This window comes from Pelodiscus sinensis, chromosome 8, assembly GCF_052426305.1.
Source record: "Pelodiscus sinensis isolate ZL-2025 chromosome 8, ASM5242630v1, whole genome shotgun sequence".
Lineage (NCBI taxonomy): Eukaryota > Metazoa > Chordata > Testudines > Trionychidae > Pelodiscus > Pelodiscus sinensis.
The window spans coordinates 7,674,487-7,690,693 of record NC_143059.1 but is presented as its reverse complement, the minus strand read 5'-3'; the positions used below and the strand labels follow the sequence as shown (position 1 = coordinate 7,690,693).

At 39.5% G+C, this 16,207-nt stretch overlaps 1 protein-coding gene across 6 annotated transcripts in view; it reads right to left on the bottom strand.

The window, feature by feature from the left end:
- Nucleotides 1-16,207, bottom strand: part of LRMDA (leucine rich melanocyte differentiation associated) — an 865,870-nt gene that overhangs the window by 841,881 nt on the left and 7,782 nt on the right. For all 6 annotated transcript variants that reach the window (XR_012905545.2, XR_012905546.2, XM_089780046.1 and 3 more), the window contains exon 2: nucleotides 16,033-16,133. Coding sequence is in view for 4 of the 6 variants with exons in the window: in XM_089780046.1 (XP_089636172.1) it covers nucleotides 16,033-16,133 (101 nt within the window). In the remaining 2 variants the exon portion in view is untranslated. The remainder of the gene's footprint in view (nucleotides 1-16,032; nucleotides 16,134-16,207) is intronic.

Genomic DNA, 16,207 nt, shown 5'->3' with positions numbered 1-16,207 from the left:
ACATTTATCCGCATTAAATTTTATTTGCCATTTTGTTGCCCAATCACTTAGTTTTGTGAGATCTTTTTGAAGTTCCTCAGTCTGCTTTTGTCTTAACTATCTTGAGCAGTTTAGTGTCTTCTACAAATTTTGCCATCTAGCTATTTACGCCTTTCTCCAATTCATTTATAAATAGGTTGAATAGGATTGGTCCTAGTATAGATCCTTGGTACTAGTTACCTCTTTCCATTCTGAAAGCTTACCATTTATTCCTCCCTTTGTTTCCTGTCTTTTAACCATTTATCAATCCATGAGAGGCTTTTCCCTCTTATCCCATGACAACTTACTTTAGGAGCCTTTGGTAAGGGACCTTGCAAAGGGCTTTTTGGAAATCTAAGTACACTATATCCACCGGATCACCCTTGTCCACATCTTTGTTGACCCCCTCGAAGAATTCTAGCATATTAGTAAGACGATTTCCCTTTACAGAAACCATCTTGACTTTTCCCCAACAAATTACGTTCATCTACGGGTCTGACAATTTTATCTTTTACTATAGTTTCAACTATTTTGCCCCCTTACTTATGTTTATGGGTCTGTAATTGCCAGGTTCTCCTCTGGAGCCCTTTTTAAATGTTGGCATCACATTAGCTATCTTCCAGTCGTTAGGTACAGAAGCTGATTTAAAAGGTTACAGGACACAGTTAATGGTTCTGCAATTTCACATTTGAGTTCTTTCAGAACTCTTGGGTGAATGCCATCTGGTTCCAGTGATTTGTTACTGTTTAGTTATTAATTTGTTCCAAAACCACCTCTAATGACACTTTAATCTGAGACAACTCCTCAGATGGTTTCCCCTAAAAAGAATGGCCCAGGTTTGGGAAACTCCCTAACATCCTCAGCTGTGAAGACCGAAGCAAAGAATTCACTTAGTTTCTCTGCAATGACCTTATCATCTTTGAGTGCTCCTTTAGCATCTCAATCATCTCGTGGCCCCACTGGTTGTTTAGCAGGCTTCCTGCTTCTAATGTACTTTAAAAACATTTTACTATTACTTTGAGTTTTGGGCTAACTATTCTTCAAACTCCTTTTTGGCTTTTCTTATTAGATTTTTACACTTAATTTGACAGAGTTTATGCTCATTTCCTCACTAGGATTTAACTTCCACTTTTTAAAAGATGCCTATTTATCTCACTGCTTCTTTTACTTGGTTTTTAAGCCATGGTGGTACTTCTTGGTTCTCTTACTGTGTTTTTAATTTGGGGTATACATTTAACTTGGGTCTCTATTATGGTGTGTTTGAAAAATTTCCATACAGTTTTTTGCAGGGATTTTACTTTTGTCACTGTACGTTTTAATTTCTGCTTAACTAACCTTCTCATTTTTGTGTAGTTCCCTTTTCTGAAATTAAATGCCACAGTTTTGGGCTGCTAAGGTTTTATCATAGGGATGTTAAAAATTTATTACATTATGGTCACTGTTTCCAAACAATCCAGTTGTATTTACCTCTTGGACCAGATCCTGTGCTCCACTTAGGACTAAATCAAGAATTGCCTCTCCCCTTGTGGGTTCCAGGACCAGCTGCTCCAAGAAGCAGTCATTTAAGGTATCAAGAAATTTTATCTCTGTATCCCATCCTAAGGTTATGTGTACCCAGTCAATATGGGGATAGTTGAAATCCCCCACCATTATTGGAATTTTTTTATTTTGATAGCATTTCATAGTCACTATCACTATCCTGGTCAGGTGGGCAATATCATATCCCTACTGCTATATTCTTATTATTAGAGCATAAAATTACTACCCATAGAGATTCTATGGAACATTTTGGTTCATTTAAAATTACTTCATTTGAGTCTACATTTTCTGTCATAGTGCCACTGCCTCACCAGCACTTGTTCTGTCCTTCCAACATATTTTGTACCCTGGTATGACTGTGTCCCATTGATTGTCCTCATTCTACCAAGTTTCCGTGATGCCTATTAGATCAATATCTTCCTTTAACAGGAGACACTCTAGTTTACCCATCTTCTGATTTAGACTTCTACCATCTGTGTATAAGCACTTTAAAAATGTGTCACTATTTATCGGTCTTCCATTTCTTGATGCGTTAGACTTTAATTTTATTGTTTTGCATCTGATCTTACCCATACTTTATCATCTTCTATCCTCTCCTGCTTACTAGAACAGAGAGAATCTCTATTAATAGACTTTCCCCTAAGAGAGGTCTCTATCCGATCCATGTGCTCTTCCACATTCATCGGCTTTCCCCCAGCCCTTAAAGAGCTGGTCTACAAATTTTTTAAAGTTAAGTGCCAGCAATCTGGTTCCATTTTGGTTTAGGTAGAGCCTAAACCTAAATTTTAAAAGGATGAGGTCCCAACTTATTGGTCCACTCATCATCTGGAGCCCTGGTTCCATTTCTTTTGAAATAATTGGAACTTGTGTCTTTAGGGAGGGTTGGAAATTTGTTGATAATGCGTAGGTCCAAAAATTGTTATACCTTATTGTTCCACATAAGAAAAAAAAAAAAAAAAAAAGATGAGATCCTGGTTTAGGTTCACTCCAGACTAATTGATAAAAAAACAACACCATTGTCATAATCATATCAAGGGAGGTAGCTATGTATGCCAGCTTTTTCTAAAAAACACACGTGCACACACACACAGCACTTTTGCTCCTGAATGGAAGGGAGCATTACAGTTCTCTCCCCATCCCCAGAATTATGATATCCATTAGTGCACAATCAGGTATAACAAAGAAAGCTCAGATTTGACATACAGTTTATTTGATTTGGCTTAAAGGACTTGGTCAAGTCCTTGACTACAAAGTCAAGAGCCTTCATTTCCTGAAGTGGAACACACAAGGGAATATTTCTGATCACACCTATTCAAGCGTTTGCACTTCCTTTCTCTCTATTGGATCCACGCATGGAACAATGTATCACACAGGGAAAATCATGCTCACAGAATGCCAACATAAAACAAAAAAGTAACAAGATTGTAAACGTCAAGTGAACCAAAGCATGAGCAAAAAAAATCCAGATGGTAATGCATTAATTTGCTGTTTCAGTTTAGGGATTCATATGCTTTTGCTCAGTCATCTAAATGAATGCACTCCTCTCTAGATTCAAGCCAACCAAGATTAGCAAATCAATCACCACAATTTAACAACCGATGGCTGTTGGTGGCCTGTGTGAAGCGTGTGGATAATCACCATTGAAACTCCTATTTGACAGGTGACCACATTACAAAAGCTACCATTATAACTGGCACGAATAGTCACCCCTGTTGATAAGCTTATTCCAGAACAGAAGGCTGTGAATGAGCCAGGAAACAAGCTATCCCAGAGTTGGTCCTTCCAAGCCAGGGTTCAAACACTTCAATAGGACAGCACATAAAGCTTTGTACAATAGGACAGCACATGAAACCTTGTACAATTGTGGTAGCTGCTTTACTTAGCCTATGAGAAAACAGAAGACACTATTCTCTAAGGCTGGCATTCAAGCTCCTCTCATTGAGTATGTGACAAAAATAGGTGCTCAGCACTCAGGGGCCCACCCAGGAGAAATTCAAATGCTGCCCAGCTGATTAACAAAATGCCAACAGCATGTGTTTGTTGGTGGTGCACATCTGCACATGCCTTGATGTACATAAAATTTATTCTGCACACGAGTGGAAAAAATTAGATGGAACTCTGCTTATACCCCAGTCATGTTTTCAAGCTTTTTCTCACAGCCTAAGAAGGCTAGAAAGATGTTTTGGCTGTTCATTTTATTTAAGTAGATATTCCAATGTGATCCCTTAACTCCAAGACCCAGAGCCGTAATGCATGAGATTATAATGCTAATGTTAAATCTGGCTATGGAGAAGAATAGGACAGCAGCCAGCCAGGGACTCTTCCTGTCCAAAATGTAAAATACCTTGACTAAAATTCGGTGTGTATCCTGTATTAATTAAAAAGAAAACCAAGAGGGACTTATTTTCCTCTTTTGGACTTCTCATTTTGGTCCCATCCCTAGAGCCCTGCGTGGATACAGAATTGGTATCTGCATCTGCAAAAATGATCCGTAGATGCAGATACATGCTGTTTTGAAGGACTCCACCCATTGTCACAAGTCAAATGTATCACCTCTTTTAACTGTCACAGATAGGATGCCTTCCTTTGTAGTGGTCAGGGTTAGGTAATCATTTTCTATCTTTCTACAATGGCATCATTTGGTCACTGTATTCAAGACTGCATTTCAGGTCATCTCAAAACATGCTGTAGTCCCGGGCTAGATTACTTGGAACACGTGGTTTAAAGGTTTTTAAATATAATGGACCTATAAATATTGCCAGTTTAATGCTCCACCTTGTCCCTCAAACTTTTGGTAACTACAGGCTCTTAAATGAAAAAGGCCATACTTCCAATGCCAGCTTAACAGAGTTTGGAAGTTACTATGGGTATGGGCTTACATGGCCATGTAGACATGGTTAGTGGGTCTTGAGTTTGCTGACCCATACTAGGGAACTCTGAGAGCTTGAATGTTAAAATACAACATAGGCTCCAAGACTATTAACCCACTCTCAAACCTAGAGCTCTGGTGTCCATATTGCAGCATTCAGTTACAAGTCAAATAGCCTTATCCTAGAGTCCCTAGTGCCAACTCTTCCCTCTTCCAGAAATGTGGCTGTTATAGTCCTAGAACTGCAATGCACTATAATAAACTTTACTGCCTGCTCAATACATAAGACGCTTGAAACCTTTTGCTTTGCAAAAGGCTAGTTTTGTTTGCTCTCCATTCCAAATCAAGAGGCTCAGTGTGTGCCTGCAGACTGCTTCTCTTCTGATCACCGGAGGCCATGTCTTCACTAATGGAAGATTGATTCTGCTGCAATTGATTTTCCTGAGTTTGATTTAGCGGGTCTAGTTAACACCTGCTAAATCAACTCAGAGCATGCCTACCAGTCATAAGTTGGTACCCCTGCTTCTGTAAGGAGTGGGGACAATGGGGAAACTTAAATAAGGTATGTCAACTCCAGCTACATAATTAATGTAGCTGGAGTTGTGTATCTTGATTTGACCTTTCCCTTTAGTGTAGGCCTGGACTGAGCTACAGCTGTTCTCTAAGAGGAGGAGTTGGCTTCTTTTTTCGAGATAGATTGAAGATTGTTGGAACAAAAAGGACTAAGGTAGTTGTCCCATGGAATTGTGGGATAATTCTGGCTGACTTCCAAGACCCGAGTCAAATGGGGCTGTGGCTACACTGCAAAGTAATAGTGATCATATCCTAGCTTAACTCAAGCTCAGACAAACAGAGTCCTGAGACCCTAGATCAGCAGAATTGCAACACAGATGCAAGGAGAGGTGATGTTTGAGCATGGACTCAAGCACAGGCTTGCATTAGGGAGAACAATTGTTCAATTTTTGCCCGGAATATCTGGTCAAAAAGGGTGTATGTACTCTGAACCCGGAGCTTGAAATATGCTACACAATTTAAGCTATGCAAATTGCATAGCTTATTCCCCGTTGATTTCAAAATAGCTTATTTCAAATTTTGGTACGGTCTTCAGAGCACTTATTTTGAAATAAATCACTATTCCAAAACATCCCTTACTCCTCATGGAATGAAGTGTGCAGAGAAGTCAGAATAGCAAGCCAGTTATATTTCAAAATAACAGGCATGCGCAAAAGACACAAGATACCTCCAGTATCCCAAAATAGTGCTGCAGTGTAGACGTAGCCAAAGGGACGCTGACAGCTCCAAATCAGTGCCATTGACTGGGCTTTTGATTGTCCCGCCTGCCTCTGCACTACATGGCTCCCAAGAAGCAACTGGCATGTTCCCCTCCCTCCCCCCTCCCCCCCATCTCCTAAACATAGGCACAGCCAGCGGGCTCTCAATGCTGCCCTCACTGCTCTATTGGTTAAGAACTGCAGCCAATGGGAGCAGCACACAGAGCTTCCCCTAGCTGAGCCTCCACCTAGGACTGGAAGGGGAGGGAGGGAGAACATTCTGCTGCTTCTGGGCATTGCCTGAGGTAAGTGCTGCCTGGAGCCTGTACCTCTGACTCCCCCCCCCCCCCCCCCCCCCCCCCAGCATCTCAAACTCCTTCCCCCAGCCCTGACTTTGGAGGAATCCCTCTCCATTGTGCTTGCATGATCTGATTTTACTTTTACACCTTTAGCTCTTTCAGCCTAACACAGAATCAAATGCCAGCTACCCAACTGCCAATCTGAAAAGGCAGCTGCTTTCTGGACTCTGTTGTACAAAGAATGTCAACTACCTTTCTATAGCAGGCAGAGAGTTAAAATGGAGAAAGAACTACTGTAAGGAAAAGAGATCTCTAGATAAGCAGACAGCTGATTTTCTAGCTCTGTCAAAGACTTTGTCTCTGAGCCACCCAAATACAAAGTCTCAGCTCAGCCTGACTGACCAAGGAATGAAATGAGAGGAGTCAATTAAAAGCCACATAACTTCACTTGACTGGCAGCATCTGTTGAGTGAAGCCCAGCACTGAGATAAACACTGCATTAACTTCAGAGGTGTAGCCGAGTTAAGTTTTTCCTGTTACAATCTAACACAACAACAACAAATAGTCTAGTAACACTTTAAAGACTAACAAAACTTATACATGGCATCATGCGCTTTCATGGGCAAAACCCTTTTCTTCAGATGACTGGACTCTGACCCTCAAGATAGGTATATACCCGTGTTCTGACATGCTGACTTTTTAGTATGACAAACTTGTCTGCCTTTTGCAGTTCCATGAGACAGGTCTTCCTATACTTCTTCCATTAGGTGAGGCTTTTTAACCTATAAAAATATTCTCCAACAGGTTTTATGTATTATACAGAAATCATACACCATCAACAGGACAAAAAAATGGAAAGAAGTACACAAACAATGCACTGATATATGAACTTCAAGAAAGCATATATCAAATGCCAACAAATTGCTTTCATAGTGGAATTATTCAGGGGGTAACTAGGTGGGGGGGGGTGCAGCAATAGTTTCCTTCTTACTCCTGCTGGAAGTGAGCATGTGTGTACTGTTTCTTTAAAGCTGCAGCAGGAACCAAACCAGACATGAGAAGGGGGAAGGATAGGGGCACAAACCCTGTAGCAAAGGGGGGGGGGGGGGGGAGAGAGGAACTTTAGGGATAATGGTGTTTTCCTCCTTCTAGTGAAGTGTCTTGTTCAGTGCTGGATACCATCTCCTCTGGCAATTTTTTTATCATTATTATAGCACAGCAACAATGGGAAAGTGATGGGGTTGTTTTATTTTGTGGGTTCTGTTTGGTTTTGGGGGAGGAATAAAGGGGGAAAAAATTAGCAACATGGTTCATATAAAATTCTAGAACAGCCCAACTGTTGTGATCTGTACAGACTGAAGCTCTCTCGTGCAGCACCCTCAGGACCAGACCAGTGCAGAATCTCAGATTTTGCCGACTACAGGAGGTCAATATTGTCTAGCAGCATCGCCAACTCTTCCACTGCTCGCTAAGCTCTGAGAAGACATTTAGGCGTAAATTAGAGCTAAACAACAGCACAGAACACAGAGCCAGGACTGGTAGCTGTAAAACTTTATGGGAGCATGGGGAACATGGCCACAAGAGGACACACAGCTAAGTAAAATCATGCTGGACCACAGATGTTCCTCGACCAGAGAATGCTGGACTGAAGAGGTTCAACATTTACCAGAGTTATTTATTTATTTATTTTTAAGAGAGGCAGGAGGGTGTCCTGAATCCTTTAAAAAAAGTTAACACTATTTTCCTTACTTCTTTAGCCTCACAGCCACCAGCTAACCAAGCAAGAGTGGTAGAGAGGTTACTTCAGGGACTACTGATGTCACACCTAAACAGTAAGCACAAATCAAAATGCACACTCCAAGTGCTTACATTTCCCCATAGGTGATAATAGACTGGTTACACTGGCAGATTTAGTGCTGTTGAATGTGGAGAGTCCTACAAGGAGTCATGGATTCTGCCCCTTTTCAGACACTCTTAGCTAAGCTGTTTTTCCACAAACCTTAACACACAAAAAAGTTGAGGATTTTCATTTGTGTTTTACATTTCGTTTTAGTACTCACAATAAGTGCCAGACAGAGCTCTAGAGAGAAGCTCTCAGTTTAGCCAAAGAATAGATCCAGCACAAGCAGCGTGAGATTCCCAACACTGCTCGTCAGATACCTCAATCACAACCTGCAAGGACCAAGACAAGGTCAAGAGGTAGTTCTCCCCCACCCACGATGGTCCTTTAAGTTCATGGCGTCTCTTTGAAAGATGCCAGCCAACACAGTTCCTATTTACAAAACTACCACTCCCTGGTCAGTAGTGTGAACTGTCATCTAACTAGGCCTAGGTGAAGTGTGAGGGGCTTTTGTATACTGACTCCAACTACTAGGCCGCACTACACCCACTGAAAGGGATGTTGCGTACTAACTGCTGCAGTTAGGCCCTACGGTCACAACAGGAGGGCTGGGGGTTTAGGACTGAAGAGAAATTGCTGGACGCGCGGGGTTAGGGTGTAACTTTAAGAGCCCTAGGCATTTAACTACTCCCTCAGGGGGACTGGGGAGTGTACAACCCCACAACACACATGCAGCAAATAGAAATCTAATATTTCACACTACAAGTTTTACTTCACTTATTCATTATGCATTTTTGAGAGCAGGGAGGCAACATTTATGGTCCCAGATAGGTCAGCTGAAACTCAAGTCAGATATAAAAAAAAATACAAGTTGGACCGTATTGTGTACTTAGTTGACTTGATGTTGCTTACATCTAATGATTAGTTTTCTGTTGGTCTACAAAGTAACAGCAGAGAAAAAAAAGACTAAACACACACACACGCAAACATGTAAGTTACATTAACATATTTACACTATGTATTACAATTCAAGCAAAAAAAATATCCAAAAGGAAACTTTCACCATCAAGCTTTAGGCTAACTAAATACTGAAAAACATACATGGCATTTACTTGACTACTATTTCTAAAGCTAGAGATTATTGGGGCAATAATCTTTTATTCTTACTATATAGCCCAACTTTAAAAAGATTTTCCTCATACATTATCCAGATCATATCGGTTCTCTGGTGAAATGCCACTTTTTAGAAAGCGGGGGAGAGGGGAAGAGAAATGACCAATTGTGTCCTTTTTATTTTTCTATCAACTAGTAACACTGAAATAACCATTGCAGATGAAAAATGATAGTTACTGTAAAACCTAGATGTTCCTTCACTTCACTCTTGCAACAGATGCATATATATTTAATATGCACAAACTCGATAAAGCTTTTTCCTCAACAGCTCTCTCTTCCCCTTATCACCACCAGATTGGTCTTTAGTCCCATACAGAAGAGTAAGACTAGTTCATAATTATTTTTATGAGAGAAAAAGGATTTGCATCTATACTGTTTAATACTCACGTGAGACTATCTGAAAGACCATTAAGTCTGAAAATTCTAAATATAAATGATTCCTTGTATATAAAATAAAATTTTATGATGAAATATTTCAAGTAGCAAATTGGATTTCCCAATGAATTGCATGGAGAGAAAGCCAGTGTTAAGCACTGTCAGTGCACATTTATGATTCCAAGGCATGGACAGCAGTTTAATCCTTTTTAAAAACACTCTCTCATGAAATGGTGCAAATATCTGTATAGGAATAAAGTTTAAGTAACTGCCTGCACTTCTAAATTAAAAAAAAAAATAAGTTTGACAGACTGCAGAATACATGTTTGACTATTTAGTCATTTGTATGGATACTTTTCTCAGGTTATAGAATCTGGGAAAGAGGGTCAGTCATAAACGTCCATTTTTAAAGCGCTGCACAGTTTGAAGTATAACATTTATAAACAAGGTATTTTAAAGCCATACTTCTCAGAATGGCACTCTTTGCTTTACGAAAGCATTTAAAAATTCCTGTTACTGTTAAGTATTTTAAAAGTCAGCTGAATGATACACAATCTTCAGTCAATACATTCATTCTCTTATTATAAACTATTTGAAAGAAAGCAATGGAACAATAACCACATGGGTCCAATACTCTCATTGCAGACAGTGCAATATAGGCAGACTGTAAGTAAGCAACTATAATGTGAACACATTGAAATAACACTGGGATCCAGTTGTGGTCCAAATGGTTCTGTCTGAACAGAATTTTATTTGGAGAATGGATAAATGAGAACATATCGTATCAGCAGATTTTGAATGAAGATTCAGGTTCTCTCTCTGGCTACTCTTTGTGGATCAGAGAACCAAAAAGGAATAAAAGAACAGAAGAGTGTCTCTAAATTCAGGCCACACCTAAAAGGACTAAAATAAACCACCAACCATTTGCTACCATAGCAATGAGCACAGCTGCATTTTCTTCTCTGTGGATACAGAGGTCATTTTTTCCTTCTTTAATAGTAAGAAAAATTGTAATTCATCAACTGTAAAAGTTAAGGCATACAGAATGTTTTGTTTTAGATTCAATGTTCAGTCTGATGCAGAAAAATAGCAGTTTCCCCTTCTCCAATTTCAATCTTTTCCCCCTCCTATATAAAAAAGAATGGGAAAGAGAGTCACGAGAAGACAGAATGACTTCAAAACACAATCAGGTATTTGTAAACAATACTTTTTGCCTTCAGAAATCATCTGCAACTGCCAGTTGCAAAAGAAGCAGCAGCATGTAAGATAAATCAATTAGCTTGCTAATTTCTCCCCTCTCATTTATTTAGCTCTGCACTGTATTTGTCGTAATTGACTATAATTATGTTAATTACTAACTCCAGTATAATTACTGTATTTATTGTCATTGAGCACACTACGTACCCAAAGCAAAGCTGGCATTTGTTGGGCATCAAGAAAAAGAAGGCACAAACTGTCAGGAGGAGTTTTTCTAAAAACCGGCTGATACACCTTCAGCAAATGAAAGGGCATAAGAGATTTCATGCAATGCTAGTTTGAAAGCACTGGTTCATTAAGGATATTAATTTTCTGATAACTACACATTTAAGCATGACACACTGGAGCAGTATCTACAGGATTTAGCAATTATTAATGCGTGACAGTTTCAAATGCTAAGTGAATCAATTAAACAGCAGCATTCACAATTTGAGAAGAGATAACTGCTTCATAACTGCCTAAGTCTACAATTTTCACATGACAAAAAAGGGCCATTCAGGCTCCTTCAAATCCTGACAGGTCAAGAAAGAAGTTTGAAACAAAAGCACCTTATAACCATCATCTCTCCTCTTTACTTGTCAGATCAACTTTGCTAGTGTCTCCGCTGAAATGGCATCACCATGCCAGCTGCCACAAGGTGATTTTTCATGTCTTGTCAAAGAAATCTTTTATTCTATTTGCTCTGCATTAACATGTTACATTTATTGATCAAGCCCTTTCTGCAGCCACAGCAGGGCACTGTGCTCTTATGCCTAAGGGGGCTTTGATGTCCTGGTGACATTCTAGACCAAATAATGCACATACTAAATGGATTTAATGCAGAAATGTGTTTGTGCATGACAGCTACATTAATAACAGCCCCTCACACTGATAAATATGCAATTGCAACTATTAAGAGTTACCCAATTACGGTGCAAATATTTGTCTACCTTATAAATAAACCCATCCAAAAGTTTTAACAGTAGTGCATTTTCTTACATATTTCAAGGCTGTAAAGATCAGTCTCAAGGCTTTAAAAAAATGTCACGTCTTATCTTGGGGACATTGGGGTTTTTTAAACATTGTGTTGTTCATCACCTCCCTGTTCTGTGCATCTTTACTTCTGCAACAATGGCAAGATGGAAAAAAAGAGTCAAAACAAAACAAAAATATAAAACCTTCCTAGGAGCTAAGAAGAACATGCACTCAACAAAGGGGGGCAGATTCTACCTTGCACTGCCACATACGTGCAGGCAAGAGGAAAAGCATAAAGAGGTGAAGAATTTCCTACTCCCCACCAAAGCATGGAGACATTCCACCAGCCTCAAGGAGTCATGGAAAAGCATTCCAGCGTAAGGTTTAGGATTTAGGGGATTTTTGCAAACATGCCCACCCAGCTCAACAGTGCTAATTATGCAGGTGCACACAGAGCATAAATTATTCATGCTCCTAGCAGAAATAATCTGCACACTGGGGAAGTGGGAGAGATACCTATCTATAATCCAAGCCCAATTATTGGGTTAAATCTTCCCTCATTGGCCAAGAGCTGAAGAATCACTCTTCTGCAAGTAAAACCAAGAGGAAAGTTCTGAAAGGAAAAAGGGAAGAAAAGCAAAAATTTCAAGCACTCAGCAGCAAATTACACTGGCTTCTCAATTAGCCAATCAGCAATATTATTTAGCAGAACATGGCACCCATACAGATCACGTGTGTCACCAAACACTAAAGTCCATGTGATCTTGAGCATGAAGAGGGGAATCCAGCACAGATGAACCCAGATGAAATAATAAATAGCACTTAGAAATCTAGGTGTTTCCTGGATGAAGGTAAGGAGGCTAGAGGAGAATCCAATACCAGTAATGACAAGTCTGCAACTTTCTTGCCAGGAGCAGTGGTTCACGTATCTCATCACCTGGTCAAACAATAGTATATAATCCTCTCATAGGATTGAGCAGAAAATAGCTGCAAGCATCATTATGTTTAACAGATATTTTGCTTCTTAATGCTATTTTTCACTCACCAGATTTATCATAGTGATGCTAGATAAGATGTGAATGCAAGTAATTTAGTTTTAAAATTACAAAGCTTCCTATTTTAAATGTGTCAATTAAGTTCTCTTGCTTTTATTGCTAGATTAAGACACATCTGGTCACCCTTCTTGGCCATGTAACACTTAAGGCTTCTTGTCTACCATGCGAGGATGGTTCCCTAGCAAGCTCTGCCTTGCTTCCATTAACATCAATAGAAAGAGGACTGGACCCTAAGGCTATGTCTAGACTGCAAGCCTCTTTCGAAAGAGAGCGTCTAGACTGCACGTTGAACTTTCGAAAAAGCGGCTTGCTTTTTCGAAAGAAAGCATCCAGTGAGTCTGGATGCTCTCTTTCGAAGAAGCCCTATTTACATTGAAGAACGCCTTCTTTTGAAAGAGGAACTTTCGAAAGAAGGCGTTCTTCCTCGTGAAATGAGGCTTACCGCCATCTAAAGAAAAGCCGCGTTCTTTCGATTTAATTTCGAAAGAACGCGGCTGCAGTCTAGACGCAGGTGAGGTTTTTTCGAAAAAAGGCTACTTTTTTTGAAAAAACCCCTGAGTCTGGACACAGCCTAAAAGAACACATACTACATTTTGTTTCATTCACAATATAAACTGAATTAGCAGCTTCTCCCATCAGATCTGTTTCTTGTTTTCTCCCCACCCTATAAATTTTTAATGCCCACCAAATGCTAAAAATCTATAAATCTGCAAGCATTCAAGTAGTTAACTGTCTAGCAGATGGTAACAGTCATTCCAGTTATATCAGCCATTTCTATAGGAGATATTGGGGGAAGGGGAGTAAAAGAAGTTTGCTCTTTCCATGCAATAACCTTTCAATGGTCAAAAAAAATCTAACGACCAAGAATGGTTAGTGAGATTGGTATACAAAAAGGAAAAGGGAGAACTATCCCATAGGGAAGCATCCTGCCATTAATTTTATTTTTCTTTTAATTTAACTCCCAGCAAAAACATAAAACTTCCCTTATCTTATTTGGAAAGATCTGACTTTGCCCCTCAATCAAGCCAAGTCTCCACCTCTCTCCCCTCCAAATATCAAGAAGCTATCCAGCATGCATTTCCCCATTTCCCCCAGAATTCCTTTCAAGGAGACCAAAATCAGGCTTTCACCAACACCACAATCAGAAAATTACACACTCTACTACAGCATTGTCAGTTCTTCAAGCAAATAAAAGTGTATTCAAGTGGGATGAAAGGATTTCACTGTTGAAAACAAGTTCAGCCCATGCCCAGGACTTCCCTACCAAATGCACATCACTTAAGGCTATACACTTTCACGAACATGTGTTTTGTCTTATGCTATAACTGATGACACACTAGGTTTTCAGACATCAGTAATACAGAGGACACTATGTGAATTTGTATTTTTATCATGGTCGAAAGTAAACAAGGGAACCTTATTCTCTCCCTTTCCTCCTGTTAAAATAAAGAGAAACCATTATCCTTCTCAGCTTATGTCCTAATTTCCATCATTCCAAGCAACTCTGCCCACAGTTATAGCCATTACAGCTTCATTCCATCCTCTGCAAGATTAGTCCTTTGTATGGTATCAAGCGTCACCACCCTAGATCGAAGGTGAGCAAGGAGATAAGTCTACCCATTTAACTCTCAGTCCCTTTGAGGTCTATCTATCTTTTCCCCTCATCCCTACAAGGATTTCACTCTTAGTGAAGATACTATTTTTTTTAAATGTTTTGTCACCTCCCTCCTTCCCCAAAAACATTATCAACTTCAGAGCATTTTATTTATTAAAGTCTTAACATTACAAATGAGTGCTGCTTAAATATTTCAGGAATAAACAGAATATTTGAGCACAATTACTGTTCAACCTCTGGCAGAAAAGAGGGAACAAATTCTTTTCCCAGATCCGTTACTTCCATACACCCAAGAACAGAAGAGCAATCCTGTTGGCACACATACAGGAGGAACACCAGAAATATTTTGAAAAAAGCACCAGCAGAAGTTTCCATATAATCCCATCAACAACATTGTGTTGTCTGTTCAGTTCGGTTTAGAGGATGTCGTCCTCGGTGAGCATAAGTCACATGTTAGATTGTGACAGTCATCAGCATCTACAATGCACAGACTGTTCTCCAATGCCTGATTTGCTCCGCTATGTCTTGTGTATCTGAGATCATAATCAGTGTTTGAGTTTACAGTGAAATGAGGTATCTATAATACGTTTTATCTACTGATTTTTATTTATCTATTTAGAAAAACAAGATACTACAGTGTTGCTTTCAACTGTGAATTTTTACAAATAGGCTTAGGCAGGGGTTGGCAAATACAGGCCCCTGAACTGGATCCGGTCTGCCAAGATTAGCTCCTGGCAAGCCCCAACCACTATATTTACCTGCACAGCCTCAGGTACCGGCAATTGCAGCTCCCATTGACCACATATCACCATTCCTGGCCAATGACAGCTGTGGGTAGCAGTGCACCACCAAGAACGGTGATCTGTAACCAACGGAAGTTGTGATTGCTAATACCTGCAGATGGGCAGATAGACAGTGGTCGCTCTCCAGGGTTCGCCTCTGGCAGACAACCACCACTCTTTCTCGTTCCATTGACGCCCATAGAAATATTACCATTACCACACTTGGAGAAAAATGCCTGCTTACAACAAAGTAAACTGCGGAATTCCAAAATTTGGGAAGTATAACCTTTATGCAGCAGCCCAGTCAACTTCAGACTGAAGCCAGTAGGATTCTATTCAAATTACTATTAAAGAAAAACAAACAAACAAGTGTCTCCTTTCAGTTTTGTTTTTAAACCAGTCCAATGGAATTCTTTACGTTGAATTAAATTGTAGAGGCCTTTTGTTTTAACAGTTCAACACTCATTTATTTTAACAGACAGTATTCCAGAACATTGAAAATCACAACTGTCAACATGCAAGGAAAATGGGAAAAAGGAGAGCACACTTACTTGTAAACGTTGATACTGGTGAAGCACTGTTGGACTCATTCTCCATTTTTTCCCCCCGTAGAAAATTGTTGGTTTGCTTGTTTTCCCGCAAAGAGCAAATAAAGACAAATGCAAGCTTTGCTTTGTACATTATCTGGATTGATGCTAAAAGCTTTTGATAGACTTACCTGTTCATTATTTCTCCACATGCTTTAAACATGTTAACTGTAAGAAGAATGTCTACAAAAACAGTACTACTATTTTACAACAGCAAAAAATATATATTTGATAACAATTAAGACAACTTGATGTATTTTTTTTATCCTTATCCAAACAGGAAGAGCATGTATATATAGCAACTGAAAATATGGGGGGGAAATGAAAATGTTTAACTTTTGGAGACACAGCCTAACTTTGCTTATACTGCATTTGATAAACCATACATTGTCACATACCTTAACAAGTTGAAGCTAAGGTCTAGCCTTTTTGCAACGCTTCCATATTTTCTTCCTAGAAATTCTGGAATTTCTTTGCAATCTTGACTAATATAGGACACCTGCAAATTTAAAGAGGAAAAATTTAATAGGTGAACACTGCATATTTTCTCTTATTGTTTCTTCTTACTGATCC